The sequence below is a fragment of the Lithobates pipiens genome, unplaced genomic scaffold (genome assembly GCF_037356315.1).
Source record: "Lithobates pipiens isolate NorthernLeopardFrog02 unplaced genomic scaffold, aLitPip1_a1.2 Scaffold_35, whole genome shotgun sequence".
In the NCBI taxonomy this organism is placed as follows: Eukaryota; Metazoa; Chordata; class Amphibia; order Anura; family Ranidae; genus Lithobates; species Lithobates pipiens.
Window position 1 is genome coordinate 9097873 of NW_027507811.1, and position 21324 is coordinate 9119196.

The window sequence follows — 21324 nt, forward strand, 5'->3', positions numbered from 1 at the left end:
ACGAGTGTCCCCTCCCCCTCTATCACTCATTGCCATCTTCCCAACACAAGAAGTCCTGCACTTCCTTATTTACTCCATGATTTAGTCATGAATAACAGCGGGGCTGAGCCCCACCAGAGGTCAGAGAGTGAGGATGGGGGGAGAACAACCAAGATGAAGACTGGACTGATCCCGAAGACCCCCATCATTGGGTTATTGACTCCTCCCCCATTATCACTTTCTGTTTAAGGTTCCAAAGTCTGAGGATGTTATCACATTATTATCAACATGTAAAAGTCTGTCCTCCAATCACATCATCCGATATAAAATGTCCAGCTGGTAGGAAATGGGTGTAACAAAAGTCCCCCAGAATCTCCATAAATCCAGTCTAGATCCATAAATTGTGTCGGCAGCACAGAGAAGGAAGATTATCGGAGAGAAATCCAGGAATACAGGGCGGGGAACACAGCTCAGGAAAGTGACCAGGGGATTACAGGCTGATATCACCCAGCCCCCGCCCTACTCTGGACCAATCAGTGAGCAGTATGGGTGGAGGAATGGATTTAGTGTTAATGACCCACCTGTGCTGATCTCTGTAGGAGTGTCCTCCTCTATAAATGTCCCCGTTATTCCATCCTCCTCCATAGACTGCTGATCATCCCTCACATTCCTCTCTTCTTCTTCTTCTGATTTCACCTCAACTTTTATATCTATCAGATCTTCACCCTAAACCAAAAATATTATAAAAAAAATATCTGCTATCACATACTGTAAAAAAAAGTCAGATTGTCTCCATGAGTCCATGTTTTAGATGCTCCGACCCACCAACCTTGTAACAGTGGGGGATGGTGTGACCTTCCTGTGTAGAATACAGAGGACGGGGACATCTCTCTGGTGGGTTTCTGTAGCTGGATGACTCCACCATGGTGTCCTGGTACAGATCTTTGTGTCGTTTTGGAAACTCCTCCATCACCCCATCCTCATCATCCTCCTCTTTTATCTCTACTTTAACCTCAACTTTAGAATCTCTCAGGTTTCCACTCTGAATATATAATAAAAATGACATCAATGGTAACAATGCAGATAATGTACAGATCCTAATGATACTATCAGTGATTGTTCCTCATCTACCTGATGATGGTGGGGGATGGTGTGACCTTCCTGTGTGGAATCCCGGGAATACAGAGGACGGGGGCATCTCTCTGGTGGGTTCCCATTACTGGATCCATCTGTAGGAAACACACACACTGACTGAATACATTGTTTCTATGTGTTTATCAGATGATGGGGGATCTAGGTGGAGCCTCCGTACTGCTCTCTCCTTTACAATAAAGTCTCCTCTTACCCGGTGATGTGAGGGGCGGCTGATTGTCCATCATGACGTCCTTGTAGCGATCCTTGTGTCCTTCTAAATACTCCCACTCCTCCATGGAGAAATAGACAGTGACATCCTGACACCTTATAGGAACCTGACACACACAATGATACAGTCACCATCCAGACACATCCCTTGTCTGTTACTGGATAATGTCCCAGAATTCCCAGAATCCTCCTCACCTCTCCTGTCAGCAGCTCCATCATCTTCTTGGTGACTTCTAGAATCTTCTCCATGTTGTGTCTCTCGGGTTTTAGGGAGTCACATGGAGGCACTGTGATGGTCATATGATCACCGGACTTCACAAGAGGAAATCTCTGTATTGGGGAACCAATAGGAACATCATGTTAGAATCCCAGAATCCTCCTCACCTCTCCGGTCAGATCTGTGTTTTATTAATAGAGATAAGAGTGATGTCATGTGACCTCCCAGAATCCTCTTCACCTCCCCGGTCAGGTCTGTGTTTTATTAATAGAGATAAGAGTGATGTCATGTGACCTCCCGGAATCCTCCTCACCTCTCCGGTCAGGTCTGTGTTTTATTAATAGAGATAAGAGTGATGTCATGTGACCTCCCAGAATCCTCCTCACCTCTCCGGTCAGGTCTGTGTTTGATTAATAGAGATAAGAGTGATGTCATGTGACCTCCCAGAATCCTCCTCACCTCTCCGGTCAGGTCTGTGTTTTATTAATAGAGATAAGAGTGATGTCATGTGACCTCCCAGAATCCTCCTCACCTCTCCGATCAGCAGGTAGATGATCTCCAGGGTGAGGTTAAGTATCTTCTCATTCATGTGACTCCAGTCCTCCTCCATCCTCATTGGTGCCGCCATTTCATCTATACGGGTCTCCTCATAGACGGATAACTTTGGGGAATGAAAGTAAGAATTATTTAATTATTTGGATAATATTCGTCACACAATAATAGGATGAATTTATCATTATGAGGGGTTCCCACCATCCCTGTGCTGAGTTCCCGGGTCTGTACACCCGCTGTGCCCATTATGAGAAGTTTCCACCATCCCTGTGCTGAGTTCCCGGGTCTGTACACCCGCTGTGCCCATTATGAGAGGTTTCCACCATCCCTGTGTTGAGTTCCCGGGTCTGTACACCCGCTGTGCCCATTATGAGGGGTTCCCACCATCCCTGTGCTGAGTTCCCGGGTCTGTACACCCGCTGTGCCCATTATGAGGGATTCCCACCATCCCTGTGCTGAGTTCCCGGGTCTGTACACCCGCTGTGCCCATTATGAGAGGTTTCCACCATCCCTGTGCTGAGTTCCCGGGTCTGTACACCCGCTGTGCCCATTATGAGGGGTTCCCACCATCCCTGTGCTGAGTTCCCGGGTCTGTACACCCGCTGTGCCCATTATGAGGGATTCCCACCATCCCTGTGCTGAGTTCCCGGGTCTGTACACCCGCTGTGCCCATTATGAGGGGTTCCCACCATCCCTGTGCCGAGTTCCCGGGTCTGTACACCCTCTGTGCCCATTATAAGGGATTCCCACCATCCCTGTGCCGAGTTCCCGGGTCTGTACACCCTCTGTGCCCATTATGAGGGGTTCTCACCATCCCTGTGCTGAGTTCCCGGGTCTGTACACCCGCTGTGCCCATTATGAGGGGTTCCCACCATCCCTGTGCTGAGTTCCCGGGTCTGTACACCCGCTGTGCCCATTATGAGGGATTCCCACCATCCCTGTGCTGAGTTCCCGGGTCTGTACACCCGCTGTGCCCATTATGAGGGGTTCCCACCATCCCTGTGCTGAGTTCCCAGGTCTGTACACCCTCTGTGCCCATTATAAGGGATTCCCACCATCCCTGTGCCGAGTTCCCGGGTCTGTACACCCTCTGTGCCCATTATGAGGGGTTCTCACCATCCCTGTGCTGAGTTCCCGGGTCTGTACACCCGCTGTGCCCATTATGTACGTATTTCGTACAGAATTCGTATGCATAAAAATCTGTATTTTGGATTCGTACGAAACTAATCGCACATGTCTAATAGAAGGTCATCATGATGTCCAGGAAGGGGAACCTCCTGGCTTATGACTGGATTTGCCGGCTAATCAGGATAATTGCCGGAACTCGGCCTACAAGGCTCCAATCTCCAAGTCACTCTCTGCAGTAAGAGAAGGGATTGGATTGGAATGCAGGAGGATGGTGCTGGTGGAGGAGAGATCTGTAGGGGGAGGATTCTGTTCTTTTTCCTCCAGTGCAGCCCAGTGCGGGTAGGAGGACAGCGGGGGGCAAAGGTTTTCTCTCCTGGTTGCAAAGTGTACTGTAGTACCAAGGACATTGTACATAGTGGCAGTGGGTTCCTGGTACTCTGAATTCCAGCCCTGGACACTGCCAGAGCCTGTGTCATGGGAAGGTATTGGACTGCCCCCTTCCCCTCCTCCCCTTATATGTGCAGCACTGGATCAGGGCCACAATACAAACCCCCTCCAAGATGAAGTGCCCACCAAGGGGTGAAAGACTGCTTCACAGTCCACTTGGTATCCAGGAATGTTTTCATTGACCAGTGAAACGGCAAGAAGGCGAAGGTCGCCTTTATCGCCTGGCAAGAGATCTGAAAAATAAATGCCGGTAAAAACAACCATCATAAAACAAATCCCTACATTAGATTCTCCCTGAACCCAACAACTACCTCTTCCATCAGAGCCCCGCTGCCCACCAACCCTATCAAGGGTTCAAGAATCTTTTAGCTACATTACCCCCTCAAAGCCCTTCAACTCCAGTACCTTCTCCGGAGCCCCTAGAACCCATCAGCTATTCATTGTCCTTCTCAGACCCCCGCAGCTCCTCTACTTCCTTCAGAATTTTCCTCCCTCTGACACCAATGATGGAACCTATTCTTCATCGCAAGGCTCTATGCTCCATACTCCTGACCCCAGCAATCCATCATTGTGTTGGCTGCATATTGTAATGATTGCCGATTAGCTGTCCATGTGGTGTAATAATTGCCCTTTGTAGGCCATGTATGGACAGGGTGGTCATCGTCTTGTCTATTTATTGTCAGTGCTGTTTGTTTAGAGGAACATATTACTAGAATTTATCTCCAACATGAAGAGAATGTTCCAGCCCAGTAAGTGGGGGTGTAGTGTCATATTTTGCTCCCCATCGTAGAATGCATCCGGAAGTGACGTTGCGGCCAGAAATGTAGCACTGCGCATGCGCGATGCGTTCCAAACACTTGCGCCACGCGTTCCAGAGGATTTGCGACAATGTCGTTCAGTGAAACCGTCAGATAATGTCACGGGAGTGAGGGAAGGTAATCGTGATGTTAACTTTAGACAGAGCGGAGAGTGACGGAGAGAGAGCGGGTAACCGCGGCTCGGGGAGGGGATTACCTCCCCTCACTTTCGTGACATCTGACGGTTTCACTGGTCTGCATTGTCGCAAATCCTTTGGAACGCATGGAGCAAGTGTTTGGAACGCATCGCGCATGCGCAGTGCTACATTTTTGGCCGCAACGTCACTTCCGGAGCATTCTACGATGGGGAGCAAAATATGACACTACAGGGGAAATGTTCTGCCCCTGAAAGGGTTAATCTAGGTTTCCACACTATATGTGTGTATCATCATCTGCTGGAGATAAAAGACGTCACAGTGACTATGGAGGAAGAGGACGGAACATTACGGGGGGGTTACTGGGTGTATATAGAAAAGAAAGCTCTTATAAATCCTGTATAATAACTACCTCCTCTGCAGCTACTTCCAAAAATGTCTCCTCTTTAAATCCTCCTGATTCACCTTTCACCCGGAACTTCCTGTCTGTACCTGACATCACTTCCTGTCTTATATGGAGACTTCCTTTTAAAAAAGGGAGATCTCCATCTTGTGGTGCTCAGAAGAACTGCAGCCCCCCGAGAAACGCCTCGTAGTTATGTGCCAGTCCTCCACCCGCACCGCTACCTGGTGCGTCAACGCAGCAGTCAGTCACCCCTTTGAATCCCCCTCCACCTCCAGTGCAGTTTGGGGCTTATCGGCCCCAATACAAACACCCCAGGTGGACAAGTTCGGACGTTCCGTTCCGATAGTATGGGGAACAGCCACCTACAATAATTTTAATTACGGTTCGAGCACTTTCAGCCAATGCCGCTTGCTCCATGTCTGTGTCATATGCCATAGGGCACATCCTAAAGCTCTATGCCAGGTCAAGCAGCAGAAAAAGTCCTGACTAGGCTGAGTAAACATCCTGTGGCTGGGGCTTTACCTCACCTCACGCCCCACTCCGTCTCTGGCCACCTTCCTTATCCAAGGATTTACAGCAGGATTTCATACCGGCCACTTCTCACTGCCCCACACGACTCACAAATGCGGGAACCTCCGCTCAGCGGCCACCGACGAACAGGCCATAGATCAGCTGTTACAGGCCGAACTGGAACGAGGCTTCATCATAGGCCCCTTCGCTCAGCCCCCCTTTCAACACCTGGAGAGTTAGCCCTATTGGGTTTGTCAAGAGCAAGTTCTCAAATAAAGTTTGTTTGGTGTATGACCTGTCTGCGCCTCATTCTTCCCACATTCCGAGTCTGAATTCCCTAATTCCTTGGGAGGAATTCTCCCTGAAGTATGCTTCAGTAGACATGGCAATTCAGGCCATTATCAAAGTAGGCACAGGCGCCTGGCTCTCTAAGCCCTTGTACACACGGTCGGAGATTCCGACAGAATGTGTCCGATCGGACCGTTTTGTCAGATATTCCGACTGTGTGTGGTCTGCATTGGACTGTTTCCGTTGGAGTATCCGACGGACCAAGTTTTCCAACTTGTTGGTAAAATTTTCCGACAAAATGCTCCGATCGGACATATTCCGATCATGTGTAGAGAATTCCGATTGGACAAAGTGCCACGCATGCTCAGATCAAATTCCTACACCAAAGCTATTGGCTACTAGCCTGAACGTAGTCCCATCGTAATGAAATAACGTCATCACGTCGGATTTTCCGACAACTTTGTCCGACCGTGTGTATGCACCAGTTTCGGACAAAATCCAATTATTATACATAATAATGATTTTCTAAAGGAGAACCTATTATCTGTTGGAACAATGGCACCATTCCTCACAGTCTGAACCTTGTGAGATCTCAGATGTGCGGAAAGCTAAGACTTTGTTAAACATATTTTCCCACACTAAGGACAGGAATATGGTTTCTCCCCTGTGTGAGTTCTTTTATGCACATTAAGATGAGATTTAAAACGGAAACACTTCTCGCACTCAGTACAGGGAAACTTCTTATCTGTTGAAAGGATGGCACCTTCCCGCACAGTCTGAGGTTCCTCAGGATAAGAGGAATACGATGGTCCGGCACCTTCCCGCACAGTCTGAGGTTCCTCAGGATAAGAGGAATACGATGGTCCGGCACCGTCCCGCACAGTCTGAGGTTCCTCAGGATAAGAGGAATACGATGGTCCGGCACCGTCCCGCACAGTCTGAGGTTCCTCAGGATAAGAGGAATACGATGGTCCGGCACCGTCCCGCACAGTCTGAGGATCCTCAGGATAAGAGGAATACGATGGTCCGGCACCGTCCCGCACAGTCTGAGGTTCCTCAGGATAAGAGGAATACGATGGTCCGGCACCGTCCCGCACAGTCTGAGGTTCCTCAGGATAAGAGGAATACGATGGTATAGCACCGTCCCAGCACAGTCTGAGGTTCCTCAGGATAAGAGGAATACGATGGTCCGGCACCGTCCCGCACAGTCTGAGGTTCCTCCGGATAAGAGGAATACGATGGTCCAGCACCGTCCTGCACAGTCTGAGGTTCCTCAGGATAAGAGGAATACGATGGTCCGGCACCATCCCGCACAGTCTGAGGTTCCTCAGGATAAGAGGAATACGATGGTCCGGCACCGTCCCGCACAGTCTGAGGTTCCTCAGGATAAGAGGAATACGATGGTCCATCTACACTGTGTGGTGCCGGATGGACATTTGAGGTAGTCGGGTTTTCTCCTGGACTATACTGTGTGATGTCCTCATCTTTTACTTTACAGTCTGGAGACAAAGTGAGACAATCCTCTGAGGTTTTCCTCATCTCCTGTCCATTTACTAAAATAGAAATACAAAGATTATTACTAGACATGAGCTGATTGGTTCCCCTAAACCAGGACTCCGTCCACATCAGGCAGCTTTGTCTCTGAGGATCTTACAATTCCCTCCTCAAGGTAACTAGTAAATGGGTCCTCTGATCTCCTACCAGATCATTTCTTTATTCATGGACCTTAGTCAGAGAGTCATATTATGAGGTCGCCTTTCTTGTGACATTCTCGATAGCTTTCTTCACTACTACTGTACGGTTCTGTGTTATGGAAAGATATATATCACTCTCCCGTAATTCCTCATCTCTATGGTCAGTTATAGATTTATTCTTCAGGGATTGGCCAGAATGTGCCCAATTCATCAAAGGACAGACATCTCCAACCAATGATATGACTACAATGTGGTCAGATTTATAGCTCCCTATAGAAGTAATATATTTAGTGCCCTCCTATAGTTAGGCCATCAGACTTATCTTGTTTTTGGCATCATTGTGCTGAGTGGTCTTTCTTCACTTTGATTTCCCCCACCAGAAGTTTCTAGAGTATAGGGCAGGGAGATTCAAATGGCCAGTATGAATATTTATAATGCAAATCCCTGGAATGAGGTACCCAGAAGGTGGCTGGGGAGGTGATAAAGCTTTGAGAGACCTTTCCAGTGGTTTCTTTTCTCTCCTGGGAGGGTTCCAGATCTCCTGGGTCTGCTGTCAATGAGAGATCGATACTGAAACAAGAAACTACGGCCTGGGCCTCAGGAGTTGGGCTGAAGGCCTGGAGAGGATTGTCAAAAGAGGACTTTTGCTACAGTCTGGGCCTCAACAGGAGCTGCACTGAGGGCCCGGGAAAGACTTATAAAGGATTATTTGCTGGAAGTCGCTGTTCAGAAGTCATTTTGAGGAGAAGGATCTTTATCTCCTTCATTAGTGACCTCCCAGAGGAAGCTGGTTGGTGGTCAGCTCCTGGGATATTGTGAGCAGGACCTGAGCAGCTGTGACTGCAGCTATAAGGGTTTAGTGTGATGTTTGTGACAGACCCAACCAGGACAGAGGCTTTTCAGAGAGGACTAGGGGCAAGCCTCCTAACCACTGACTGCGGGCCCTGGCATTTGAGGGAGCTACCCTGTTTCCCCGAAAAATAACACCTAGCGTGATTGTTGGTGATGGCTGAAATATTTTATATATATATATATTTTTGGGGAAACAAGGTACAAGCATTTAGGAAGATGTTCTGTTATATAATACAAAAGGACATTACTACATTTAACAGTCAGGGAAGCCATGATGGTCACTGCCAACTTGAAACTGAGGGAACAGTTGTATGTGAAAAGAAAGCTGGTCAATGAGATTTGGACAACCCTGGGTCTTCTTGAATACTGGTGCCGGATAGTCTGAGGTGGGTTAAGATCATTGTTTGTTATGTGTTTATTTTTAAGTAGGTCTTTCCCATTGTTCTATCGTTTCTGTCTGATCAGCTCTTGTAGATGATATTCACTGCCAACTTGAAACTGAGGGAACAGTTGTATGTGAAAAGAAAGCTGGTCAATGAGATTTGGACAGCCCTGGGTCTTCTTGAATACTGGTGCCGGATAGTCTGAGGTGGGTTGAGATCATTGTTTGTTATGTGTTTATTGTTAAGTAGGTCTTTCCCATTGTTCTATCATTTCTGTCTGATCAGCTCTTGTAGATGATATTCACTGCCAACTTGAAACTGAGGGAACAGTTGTATGTGAAAAGAAAGCTGGTCAATGAGATTTGGACAACCCTGGGTCTTCTTGAATACTGGTGCCGGATAGTCTGAGGTGGGTTGAGATCATTGTTTGTTATGTGTTTATTGTTAAGTAGGTCTTTCCCATTGTTCTATCATTTCTGTCTGATCAGCTCTTGTAGATGATATTCACTGCCAACTTGAAACTGAGGGAACAGTTGTATGTGAAAAGAAAGCTGGTCAATGAGAATTGGACAGCCCTGGGTCTTCTTGAATACTGGTGCCGGATAGTCTGAGGTGGTTTGAGATCATTGTTTGTTATGTGTTTATTGTTAAGTAGGTCTTTCCCATTGTTCTATCAGATCAGCTCTTGTAGATGATATTCACTGCCAACTTGAAACTGAGAAAACAGTTGTATGTGAAAAGAAAGCTGGTCAATGAGATTTGGACAGCCCTGGGTCTTCTTGAATACTGGTGCCGGATAGTCTGAGGTGGGTTGAGATCATTGTTTGTTATGTGTTTATTGTTAAGTAGGTCTTTCCCATTGTTCTATCATTTCTGTCTGATCAGCTCTTGTAGATGATATTCACTGCCAACTTGAAACTGAGGGAACAGTTGTATGGGAAAAGAAAGCTGGTCAATGAGATTTGGACAACCCTGGGTCTTCTTGAATACTGGTGCCGGATAGTCTGAGGTGGGTTGAGATCATTGTTTGTTATGTGTTTATTGTTAAGTAGGTCTTTCCCATTGTTCTATCATTTCTGTCTGATCAGCTCTTGTAGATGATATTCACTGCCAACTTGAAACTGAGGGAACAGTTGTATGTGAAAAGAAAGCTGGTCAATGAGAATTGGACAGCCCTGGGTCTTCTTGAATACTGGTGCCGGATAGTCTGAGGTGGTTTGAGATCATTGTTTGTTATGTGTTTATTGTTAAGTAGGTCTTTCCCATTGTTCTATCTGATCAGCTCTTGTAGATGATATTCACTGCCAACTTGAAACTGAGAAAACAGTTGTATGTGAAAAGAAAGCTGGTCAATGAGATTTGGACAGCCCTGGGTCTTCTTGAATACTGGTGCCGGATAGTCTGAGGTGGGTTGAGATCATTGTTTGTTATGTGTTTATTGTTAAGTAGGTCTTTCCCATTGTTCTATCGTTTCTGTCTGATCAGCTCTTGTAGATGATATTCACTGCCAACTTGAAACTGAGGGAACAGTTGTATGTGAAAAGAAAGCTGGTCAATGAGATTTAGACAGCCCTGGGTCTTCTTGAATACTGGTGCCGGATAGTCTGAGGTGGGTTGAGATCATTGTTTGTTATGTGTTTATTGTTAAGTAGGTCTTTCCCATTGTTCTATCTGATCAGCTCTTGTAGATGATATTCACTGCCAACTTGAAACTGAGAAAACAGTTGTATGTGAAAAGAAAGCTGGTCAATGAGATTTGGACAGCCCTGGGTCTTCTTGAATACTGGTGCCGGATAGTCTGAGGTGGGTTGAGATCATTGTTTGTTATGTGTTTATTGTTAAGTAGGTCTTTCCCATTGTTCTATCGTTTCTGTCTGATCAGCTCTTGTAGATGATATTCACTGCCAACTTGAAACTGAGGGAACAGTTGTATGTGAAAAGAAAGCTGGTCAATGAGAATTGGACAGCCCTGGGTCTTCTTGAATACTGGTGCCGGATAGTCTGAGGTGGTTTGAGATCATTGTTTGTTATGTGTTTATTGTTAAGTAGGTCTTTCCCATTGTTCTATCTGATCAGCTCTTGTAGATGATATTCACTGCCAACTTGAAACTGAGAAAACAGTTGTATGTGAAAAGAAAGCTGGTCAATGAGATTTGGACAGCCCTGGGTCTTCTTGAATACTGGTGCCGGATAGTCTGAGGTGGGTTGAGATCATTGTTTGTTATGTGTTTATTGTTAAGTAGGTCTTTCCCATTGTTCTATCATTTCTGTCTGATCAGCTCTTGTAGATGATATTCACTGCCAACTTGAAACTGAGAAAACAGTTGTATGTGAAAAGAAAGCTGGTCAATGAGATTTGGACAGCCCTGGGTCTTCTTGAATACTGGTGCCGGATAGTCTGAGGTGGGTTGAGATCATTGTTTGTTATGTGTTTATTGTTAAGTAGGTCTTTCCCATTGTTCTATCGTTTCTGTCTGATCAGCTCTTGTAGATGATATTCACTGCCAACTTGAAACTGAGGGAACAGTTGTATGTGAAAAGAAAGCTGGTCAATGAGAATTGGACAGCCCTGGGTCTTCTTGAATACTGGTGCCGGATAGTCTGAGGTGGTTTGAGATCATTGTTTGTTATGTGTTTATTGTTAAGTAGGTCTTTCCCATTGTTCTATCTGATCAGCTCTTGTAGATGATATTCACTGCCAACTTGAAACTGAGAAAACAGTTGTATGTGAAAAGAAAGCTGGTCAATGAGATTTGGACAGCCCTGGGTCTTCTTGAATACTGGTGCCGGATAGTCTGAGGTGGGTTGAGATCATTGTTTGTTATGTGTTTATTGTTAAGTAGGTCTTTCCCATTGTTCTATCATTTCTGTCTGATCAGCTCTTGTAGATGATATTCACTGCCAACTTGAAACTGAGGGAACAGTTGTATGTGAAAAGAAAGCTGGTCAATGAGAATTGGACAGCCCTGGGTCTTCTTGAATACTGGTGCCGGATAGTCTGAGGTGGTTTGAGATCATTGTTTGTTATGTGTTTATTGTTAAGTAGGTCTTTCCCATTGTTCTATCTGATCAGCTCTTGTAGATGATATTCACTGCCAACTTGAAACTGAGAAAACAGTTGTATGTGAAAAGAAAGCTGGTCAATGAGATTTGGACAGCCCTGGGTCTTCTTGAATACTGGTGCCGGATAGTCTGAGGTGGGTTGAGATCATTGTTTGTTATGTGTTTATTGTTAAGTAGGTCTTTCCCATTGTTCTATCGTTTCTGTCTGATCAGCTCTTGTAGATGATATTCACTGCCAACTTGAAACTGAGGGAACAGTTGTATGTGAAAAGAAAGCTGGTCAATGAGATTTAGACAGCCCTGGGTCTTCTTGAATACTGGTGCCGGATAGTCTGAGGTGGGTTGAGATCATTGTTTGTTATGTGTTTATTGTTAAGTAGGTCTTTCCCATTGTTCTATCTGATCAGCTCTTGTAGATGATATTCACTGCCAACTTGAAACTGAGAAAACAGTTGTATGTGAAAAGAAAGCTGGTCAATGAGATTTGGACAGCCCTGGGTCTTCTTGAATACTGGTGCCGGATAGTCTGAGGTGGGTTGAGATCATTGTTTGTTATGTGTTTATTGTTAAGTAGGTCTTTCCCATTGTTCTATCGTTTCTGTCTGATCAGCTCTTGTAGATGATATTCACTGCCAACTTGAAACTGAGGGAACAGTTGTATGTGAAAAGAAAGCTGGTCAATGAGAATTGGACAGCCCTGGGTCTTCTTGAATACTGGTGCCGGATAGTCTGAGGTGGTTTGAGATCATTGTTTGTTATGTGTTTATTGTTAAGTAGGTCTTTCCCATTGTTCTATCTGATCAGCTCTTGTAGATGATATTCACTGCCAACTTGAAACTGAGAAAACAGTTGTATGTGAAAAGAAAGCTGGTCAATGAGATTTGGACAGCCCTGGGTCTTCTTGAATACTGGTGCCGGATAGTCTGAGGTGGGTTGAGATCATTGTTTGTTATGTGTTTATTGTTAAGTAGGTCTTTCCCATTGTTCTATCATTTCTGTCTGATCAGCTCTTGTAGATGATATTCACTGCCAACTTGAAACTGAGGGAACAGTTGTATGGGAAAAGAAAGCTGGTCAATGAGATTTGGACAACCCTGGGTCTTCTTGAATACTGGTGCCGGATAGTCTGAGGTGGGTTGAGATCATTGTTTGTTATGTGTTTATTGTTAAGTAGGTCTTTCCCATTGTTCTATCATTTCTGTCTGATCAGCTCTTGTAGATGATATTCACTGCCAACTTGAAACTGAGGGAACAGTTGTATGTGAAAAGAAAGCTGGTCAATGAGAATTGGACAGCCCTGGGTCTTCTTGAATACTGGTGCCGGATAGTCTGAGGTGGTTTGAGATCATTGTTTGTTATGTGTTTATTGTTAAGTAGGTCTTTCCCATTGTTCTATCTGATCAGCTCTTGTAGATGATATTCACTGCCAACTTGAAACTGAGAAAACAGTTGTATGTGAAAAGAAAGCTGGTCAATGAGATTTGGACAGCCCTGGGTCTTCTTGAATACTGGTGCCGGATAGTCTGAGGTGGGTTGAGATCATTGTTTGTTATGTGTTTATTGTTAAGTAGGTCTTTCCCATTGTTCTATCATTTCTGTCTGATCAGCTCTTGTAGATGATATTCACTGCCAACTTGAAACTGAGGGAACAGTTGTATGTGAAAAGAAAGCTGGTCAATGAGAATTGGACAGCCCTGGGTCTTCTTGAATACTGGTGCCGGATAGTCTGAGGTGGTTTGAGATCATTGTTTGTTATGTGTTTATTGTTAAGTAGGTCTTTCCCATTGTTCTATCATTTCTGTCTGATCAGCTCTTGTAGATGATATTCACTGCCAACTTGAAACTGAGGGAACAGTTGTATGGGAAAAGAAAGCTGGTCAATGAGATTTGGACAACCCTGGGTCTTCTTGAATACTGGTGCCGGATAGTCTGAGGTGGGTTGAGATCATTGTTTGTTATGTGTTTATTGTTAAGTAGGTCTTTCCCATTGTTCTATCATTTCTGTCTGATCAGCTCTTGTAGATGATATTCACTGCCAACTTGAAACTGAGGGAACAGTTGTATGTGAAAAGAAAGCTGGTCAATGAGAATTGGACAGCCCTGGGTCTTCTTGAATACTGGTGCCGGATAGTCTGAGGTGGTTTGAGATCATTGTTTGTTATGTGTTTATTGTTAAGTAGGTCTTTCCCATTGTTCTATCTGATCAGCTCTTGTAGATGATATTCACTGCCAACTTGAAACTGAGAAAACAGTTGTATGTGAAAAGAAAGCTGGTCAATGAGATTTGGACAGCCCTGGGTCTTCTTGAATACTGGTGCCGGATAGTCTGAGGTGGGTTGAGATCATTGTTTGTTATGTGTTTATTGTTAAGTAGGTCTTTCCCATTGTTCTATCATTTCTGTCTGATCAGCTCTTGTAGATGATATTCACTGCCAACTTGAAACTGAGGGAACAGTTGTATGTGAAAAGAAAGCTGGTCAATGAGAATTGGACAGCCCTGGGTCTTCTTGAATACTGGTGCCGGATAGTCTGAGGTGGTTTGAGATCATTGTTTGTTATGTGTTTATTGTTAAGTAGGTCTTTCCCATTGTTCTATCTGATCAGCTCTTGTAGATGATATTCACTGCCAACTTGAAACTGAGAAAACAGTTGTATGTGAAAAGAAAGCTGGTCAATGAGATTTGGACAGCCCTGGGTCTTCTTGAATACTGGTGCCGGATAGTCTGAGGTGGGTTGAGATCATTGTTTGTTATGTGTTTATTGTTAAGTAGGTCTTTCCCATTGTTCTATCATTTCTGTCTGATCAGCTCTTGTAGATGATATTCACTGCCAACTTGAAACTGAGAAAACAGTTGTATGTGAAAAGAAAGCTGGTCAATGAGATTTGGACAGCCCTGGGTCTTCTTGAATACTGGTGCCGGATAGTCTGAGGTGGGTTGAGATCATTGTTTGTTATGTGTTTATTGTTAAGTAGGTCTTTCCCATTGTTCTATCGTTTCTGTCTGATCAGCTCTTGTAGATGATATTCACTGCCAACTTGAAACTGAGGGAACAGTTGTATGTGAAAAGAAAGCTGGTCAATGAGAATTGGACAGCCCTGGGTCTTCTTGAATACTGGTGCCGGATAGTCTGAGGTGGTTTGAGATCATTGTTTGTTATGTGTTTATTGTTAAGTAGGTCTTTCCCATTGTTCTATCTGATCAGCTCTTGTAGATGATATTCACTGCCAACTTGAAACTGAGAAAACAGTTGTATGTGAAAAGAAAGCTGGTCAATGAGATTTGGACAGCCCTGGGTCTTCTTGAATACTGGTGCCGGATAGTCTGAGGTGGGTTGAGATCATTGTTTGTTATGTGTTTATTGTTAAGTAGGTCTTTCCCATTGTTCTATCATTTCTGTCTGATCAGCTCTTGTAGATGATATTCACTGCCAACTTGAAACTGAGGGAACAGTTGTATGTGAAAAGAAAGCTGGTCAATGAGAATTGGACAGCCCTGGGTCTTCTTGAATACTGGTGCCGGATAGTCTGAGGTGGTTTGAGATCATTGTTTGTTATGTGTTTATTGTTAAGTAGGTCTTTCCCATTGTTCTATCTGATCAGCTCTTGTAGATGATATTCACTGCCAACTTGAAACTGAGAAAACAGTTGTATGTGAAAAGAAAGCTGGTCAATGAGATTTGGACAGCCCTGGGTCTTCTTGAATACTGGTGCCGGATAGTCTGAGGTGGGTTGAGATCATTGTTTGTTATGTGTTTATTGTTAAGTAGGTCTTTCCCATTGTTCTATCGTTTCTGTCTGATCAGCTCTTGTAGATGATATTCACTGCCAACTTGAAACTGAGGGAACAGTTGTATGTGAAAAGAAAGCTGGTCAATGAGATTTAGACAGCCCTGGGTCTTCTTGAATACTGGTGCCGGATAGTCTGAGGTGGGTTGAGATCATTGTTTGTTATGTGTTTATTGTTAAGTAGGTCTTTCCCATTGTTCTATCTGATCAGCTCTTGTAGATGATATTCACTGCCAACTTGAAACTGAGAAAACAGTTGTATGTGAAAAGAAAGCTGGTCAATGAGATTTGGACAGCCCTGGGTCTTCTTGAATACTGGTGCCGGATAGTCTGAGGTGGGTTGAGATCATTGTTTGTTATGTGTTTATTGTTAAGTAGGTCTTTCCCATTGTTCTATCGTTTCTGTCTGATCAGCTCTTGTAGATGATATTCACTGCCAACTTGAAACTGAGGGAACAGTTGTATGTGAAAAGAAAGCTGGTCAATGAGAATTGGACAGCCCTGGGTCTTCTTGAATACTGGTGCCGGATAGTCTGAGGTGGTTTGAGATCATTGTTTGTTATGTGTTTATTGTTAAGTAGGTCTTTCCCATTGTTCTATCTGATCAGCTCTTGTAGATGATATTCACTGCCAACTTGAAACTGAGAAAACAGTTGTATGTGAAAAGAAAGCTGGTCAATGAGATTTGGACAGCCCTGGGTCTTCTTGAATACTGGTGCCGGATAGTCTGAGGTGGGTTGAGATCATTGTTTGTTATGTGTTTATTGTTAAGTAGGTCTTTCCCATTGTTCTATCATTTCTGTCTGATCAGCTCTTGTAGATGATATTCACTGCCAACTTGAAACTGAGGGAACAGTTGTATGGGATAAGAAAGCTGGTCAATGAGATTTGGACAACCCTGGGTCTTCTTGAATACTGGTGCCGGATAGTCTGAGGTGGGTTGAGATCATTGTTTGTTATGTGTTTATTGTTAAGTAGGTCTTTCCCATTGTTCTATCATTTCTGTCTGATCAGCTCTTGTAGATGATATTCACTGCCAACTTGAAACTGAGGGAACAGTTGTATGTGAAAAGAAAGCTGGTCAATGAGAATTGGACAGCCCTGGGTCTTCTTGAATACTGGTGCCGGATAGTCTGAGGTGGTTTGAGATCATTGTTTGTTATGTGTTTATTGTTAAGTAGGTCTTTCCCATTGTTCTATCTGATCAGCTCTTGTAGATGATATTCACTGCCAACTTGAAACTGAGAAAACAGTTGTATGTGAAAAGAAAGCTGGTCAATGAGATTTGGACAGCCCTGGGTCTTCTTGAATACTGGTGCCGGATAGTCTGAGGTGGGTTGAGATCATTGTTTGTTATGTGTTTATTGTTAAGTAGGTCTTTCCCATTGTTCTATCATTTCTGTCTGATCAGCTCTTGTAGATGATATTCACTGCCAACTTGAAACTGAGGGAACAGTTGTATGTGAAAAGAAAGCTGGTCAATGAGAATTGGACAGCCCTGGGTCTTCTTGAATACTGGTGCCGGATAGTCTGAGGTGGTTTGAGATCATTGTTTGTTATGTGTTTATTGTTAAGTAGGTCTTTCCCATTGTTCTATCATTTCTGTCTGATCAGCTCTTGTAGATGATATTCACTGCCAACTTGAAACTGAGGGAACAGTTGTATGGGAAAAGAAAGCTGGTCAATGAGATTTGGACAACCCTGGGTCTTCTTGAATACTGGTGCCGGATAGTCTGAGGTGGGTTGAGATCATTGTTTGTTATGTGTTTATTGTTAAGTAGGTCTTTCCCATTGTTCTATCATTTCTGTCTGATCAGCTCTTGTAGATGATATTCACTGCCAACTTGAAACTGAGGGAACAGTTGTATGTGAAAAGAAAGCTGGTCAATGAGAATTGGACAGCCCTGGGTCTTCTTGAATACTGGTGCCGGATAGTCTGAGGTGGTTTGAGATCATTGTTTGTTATGTGTTTATTGTTAAGTAGGTCTTTCCCATTGTTCTATCTGATCAGCTCTTGTAGATGATATTCACTGCCAACTTGAAACTGAGAAAACAGTTGTATGTGAAAAGAAAGCTGGTCAATGAGATTTGGACAGCCCTGGGTCTTCTTGAATACTGGTGCCGGATAGTCTGAGGTGGGTTGAGATCATTGTTTGTTATGTGTTTATTGTTAAGTAGGTCTTTCCCATTGTTCTATCATTTCTGTCTGATCAGCTCTTGTAGATGATATTCACTGCCAACTTGAAACTGAGGGAACAGTTGTATGTGAAAAGAAAGCTGGTCAATGAGAATTGGACAGCCCTGGGTCTTCTTGAATACTGGTGCCGGATAGTCTGAGGTGGTTTGAGATCATTGTTTGTTATGTGTTTATTGTTAAGTAGGTCTTTCCCATTGTTCTATCTGATCAGCTCTTGTAGATGATATTCACTGCCAACTTGAAACTGAGAAAACAGTTGTATGTGAAAAGAAAGCTGGTCAATGAGATTTGGACAGCCCTGGGTCTTCTTGAATACTGGTGCCGGATAGTCTGAGGTGGGTTGAGATCATTGTTTGTTATGTGTTTATTGTTAAGTAGGTCTTTCCCATTGTTCTATCGTTTCTGTCTGATCAGCTCTTGTAGATGATATTCACTGCCAACTTGAAACTGAGGGAACAGTTGTATGTGAAAAGAAAGCTGGTCAATGAGATTTAGACAGCCCTGGGTCTTCTTGAATACTGGTGCCGGATAGTCTGAGGTGGGTTGAGATCATTGTTTGTTATGTGTTTATTGTTAAGTAGGTCTTTCCCATTGTTCTATCGTTTCTGTCTGATCAGCTCTTGTAGATGATATTAATCTTGTGAACACTTTAACTTGCTATGGAACTATTGTGAGATGTTATGTTTATACTTATGATAATGTGTAATGTACTTTGTGAGCTCAGTGCCGACCAGTCTGACCTGAAGTGGAATCTTTGTTTAACTGCTTCCCGACCAACCGCCGTAGTTACACTGTGGCAGGTTGGCTCCCCTGTGCGAGCCGTCGTAGCTATACGTCGACTCGCGCGGTCGGGATATCAGCCGCGAGCACCCGCTTCACAGCAGGGTGTGCCGGTGCTCGTGGCCGACAGTTGCGGTGACTGCCGGCCACGAGCGATCGTGTGCAGGAGAGTCAGAAGAGGTATGAGTGTGTGTAAGCACACATTTCCCTGTTCTGACAGATAGTGTGTTCCTATTAGCTAGGAACCACGATCCGTCACTTCCTGTAGTCAGTCCCCTCCCCCTTCAGTTAGAATCACCTCCCAGGGAACACAGTTAACCCCTAGAGCGCCCCCTAGTGTTAACCCCTTCACTGCCATTGACATTTTTACAGTAATCAATGCAATTTTATAGCACTGATCGCTGCATAAATGTGAATGGTCCCAAAATTCTATCAAGATTGTCCGACGTGTCCGCCATAATGTCGCAGTCCCAAAAAAAATCGCAGATCGCCGCCATTACTAGTAAAAAGAATAATAATAATAAAAATGCCATAAATCTATCCCCTATTTTGTAGACACGATAACTTTTGCGCAAACCAATCAATATACGCTTATTGCTATTTTTTTTTCCAAAAATATGTAGAAGAATACATATTGGCCTAAACTGAGGAAAAACATTTTTTTTATATATTTTTTTGCAGGATATTTATTATTGCATAAAAGTAAAAAATAATGCGTGTTTTTTTTAAAATTGTCGAAATTTTTTTGTTTATAGCGCAAAAAATAAAAACCGCAGAGGCGATCAAATACCGCCAAAAGAAAGCTCTATTTGTGGGGAAAAAAGGACGTCAATTTTGTTTGGGTACAACGTCGGACGGCCGCGCAATTGTCAGTTACAGCGATGCAGTGCCGAATCGCAAAAAGTGCTCTGGTCAGAAAGGGGATCAATTCTTCTGGGGCTGAAGCGGTTAATTACATTTTCTGGGTGGGCGCCGAGTCACCTAGGTGGCTTGTTGTTTAATTAGTATACATAGTATATGTTGGCTGTTGTTTAGTTATGTTAATTATATTCCTGTTTACAGTTTGTATTGTTAGGGTAATATGATCAGGAGGGGAATATCCTCCTGGGGGGTATAAAGTATGTGTGTGAGTTTCAATAAAGTTCTTGTATTAGCTCTCGTTCTGTTTAGAGCGGTTTGTTTGGCAGAAGGAAGCACTTAATCAGGGTGCCAAGTGGTTCCATTGCAATATTCATCCTCTAGTTGATAGCTACTCCCATTTCGAAGTATCCTGTGACCCTTAACCTCCCTCCTGTTGCAATTTTTTCAGCAATAATTCTAAAATTGCATCTCCTAGATGAAGCCATTATTGTCTGTGTGTGTGACTGGCGAACTCCGTATTAACAAGGGAGACCTTCTTCTCAGTGGTCCCTATTACATATAATAGGGCCGCTAATGTTTTACTAGTAAGACTCATTGACCCACCAGTGAATGTTACCCATGGATCAGATTTAACCCCTTAATTACACTCACTTCCCCAGTCAGCAGGCTGAGGATCTCCAGGCTGAGGTTCGATATTGTCTTATTCCAGGGAAATTCCTTCCTTGCACGCCTCACAAAACCCAAAGTCTGCTGATTGTCCATCATGACGTCCTTGTAGAGATTATGTGTCCTTCTAAATACTCCCACTCCTCCATGGAGAAATAGACAGTGACATCCTGACACCTTATAGGAACCTGACACACACAATGATACAGTCACCATCCAGACACATCCCTTGTCTGTTACTGGATAATGTCCCAGAATTCCCAGAATCCTCCTCACCTCTCCTGTCAGCAGCTTCATCATCTTCTTGGTGACTTCTAGAATCTTCTCCATGTTGTGTCTCTCAGGTTTTAGGGAGTCACATGGAGGCACTGTGATGGTCATATGATCACCTGACTTCACAAGAGGAAATCTCTGTATTGAGGAACCAATAGGAACATCATGTTAGAATCCCAGAATCCTCCTCACCTCTCCGGTCAGGTCTGTGTTTTATTAATAGAGATAAGAGTGATGTCATGTGACCTCCCAGAATCCTCCTCACCTCTCCGGTCAGGTCTGTGTTTTATTAATAGAGATAAGAGTGATGTCATGTGACCTCCCAGAATCCTCCTCACCTCTCCGGTCAGGTCTGTGTTTTATTAATAGAGATAAGAGTGATGTCATGTGACCTCCCAGAATCCTCCTCACCTCTCCGGTCAGGTCTGTGTTTTATTAATAGAGATAAGAGTGATGTCATGTGACCTCCCAGAATCCTCCTCACCTCTCCGGTCAGGTCTGTGTTTTATTAATAGAGATAAGAGTGATGTCATGTGACCTCCCAGAATCCTCCTCACCTCTCCGGTCAGGTCTGTGTTTTATTAATAGAGATAAGAGTGATGTCATGTGACCTCCCAGAATCCTCCTCACCTCTCCGGTCAGGTCTGTGTTTTATTAAAGCGGGAGTCCGCCGGGACTCCGCATTTTTTTTTTAAAGCCAGCAGCTACAAATACTGCAGCTGCTGACTTTTAAAATAGTGACACTTACCTGTCCAGCACGCCCGCGATGTCGGCACCCGAAGCCGATCTTTAGATCGTCACTCGGGTTCTGCCGCCGCCATCTTGGGTATGGGAATCAGGAAATGGAGCCTTTCGGCTTAATTTCCCGGTTCCCTACTGCGCATGCGCGAGTTCCGCTGCGCAATAAGGACGGTCCCCGCTGCCTCT

At 44.2% G+C, this 21324-nt stretch overlaps 2 protein-coding genes across 3 annotated transcripts in view; both read right to left on the reverse strand.

Annotated features, from left to right (window-relative positions):
- Window positions 1-21324, reverse strand: part of LOC143956099 (uncharacterized) — a 184932-nt gene that overhangs the window by 48798 nt on the left and 114810 nt on the right. Inside the window, exons 5-6 of the mRNA XM_077466235.1 lie at window positions 809-1021; window positions 561-705 (exon numbers count right to left, since the gene is read on the reverse strand). Of these exons, the coding sequence (XP_077322361.1) occupies window positions 561-705; window positions 809-1021 (358 nt within the window). The remainder of the gene's footprint in view (window positions 1-560; window positions 706-808; window positions 1022-21324) is intronic.
- LOC143955883 (uncharacterized) lies at window positions 1539-7378 on the reverse strand. Of its 2 annotated transcripts, none has more exons than XM_077466005.1 (4): window positions 5050-7378; window positions 3812-3918; window positions 2091-2219; window positions 1539-1671 (listed from the first exon to the last, which is right to left on the reverse strand). In XM_077466005.1, the coding sequence occupies exon 1, from the start codon at window positions 7248-7250 to the stop codon at window positions 6480-6482; it is 771 nt and encodes a 256-aa protein (XP_077322131.1). In that variant the 5' UTR covers window positions 7251-7378; the 3' UTR covers window positions 1539-1671; window positions 2091-2219; window positions 3812-3918; window positions 5050-6479. The 2 variants fall into 2 exon arrangements, with proteins under 2 accessions (XP_077322131.1, XP_077322130.1); XM_077466004.1 differs by having other exon boundaries at window positions 3789-3918.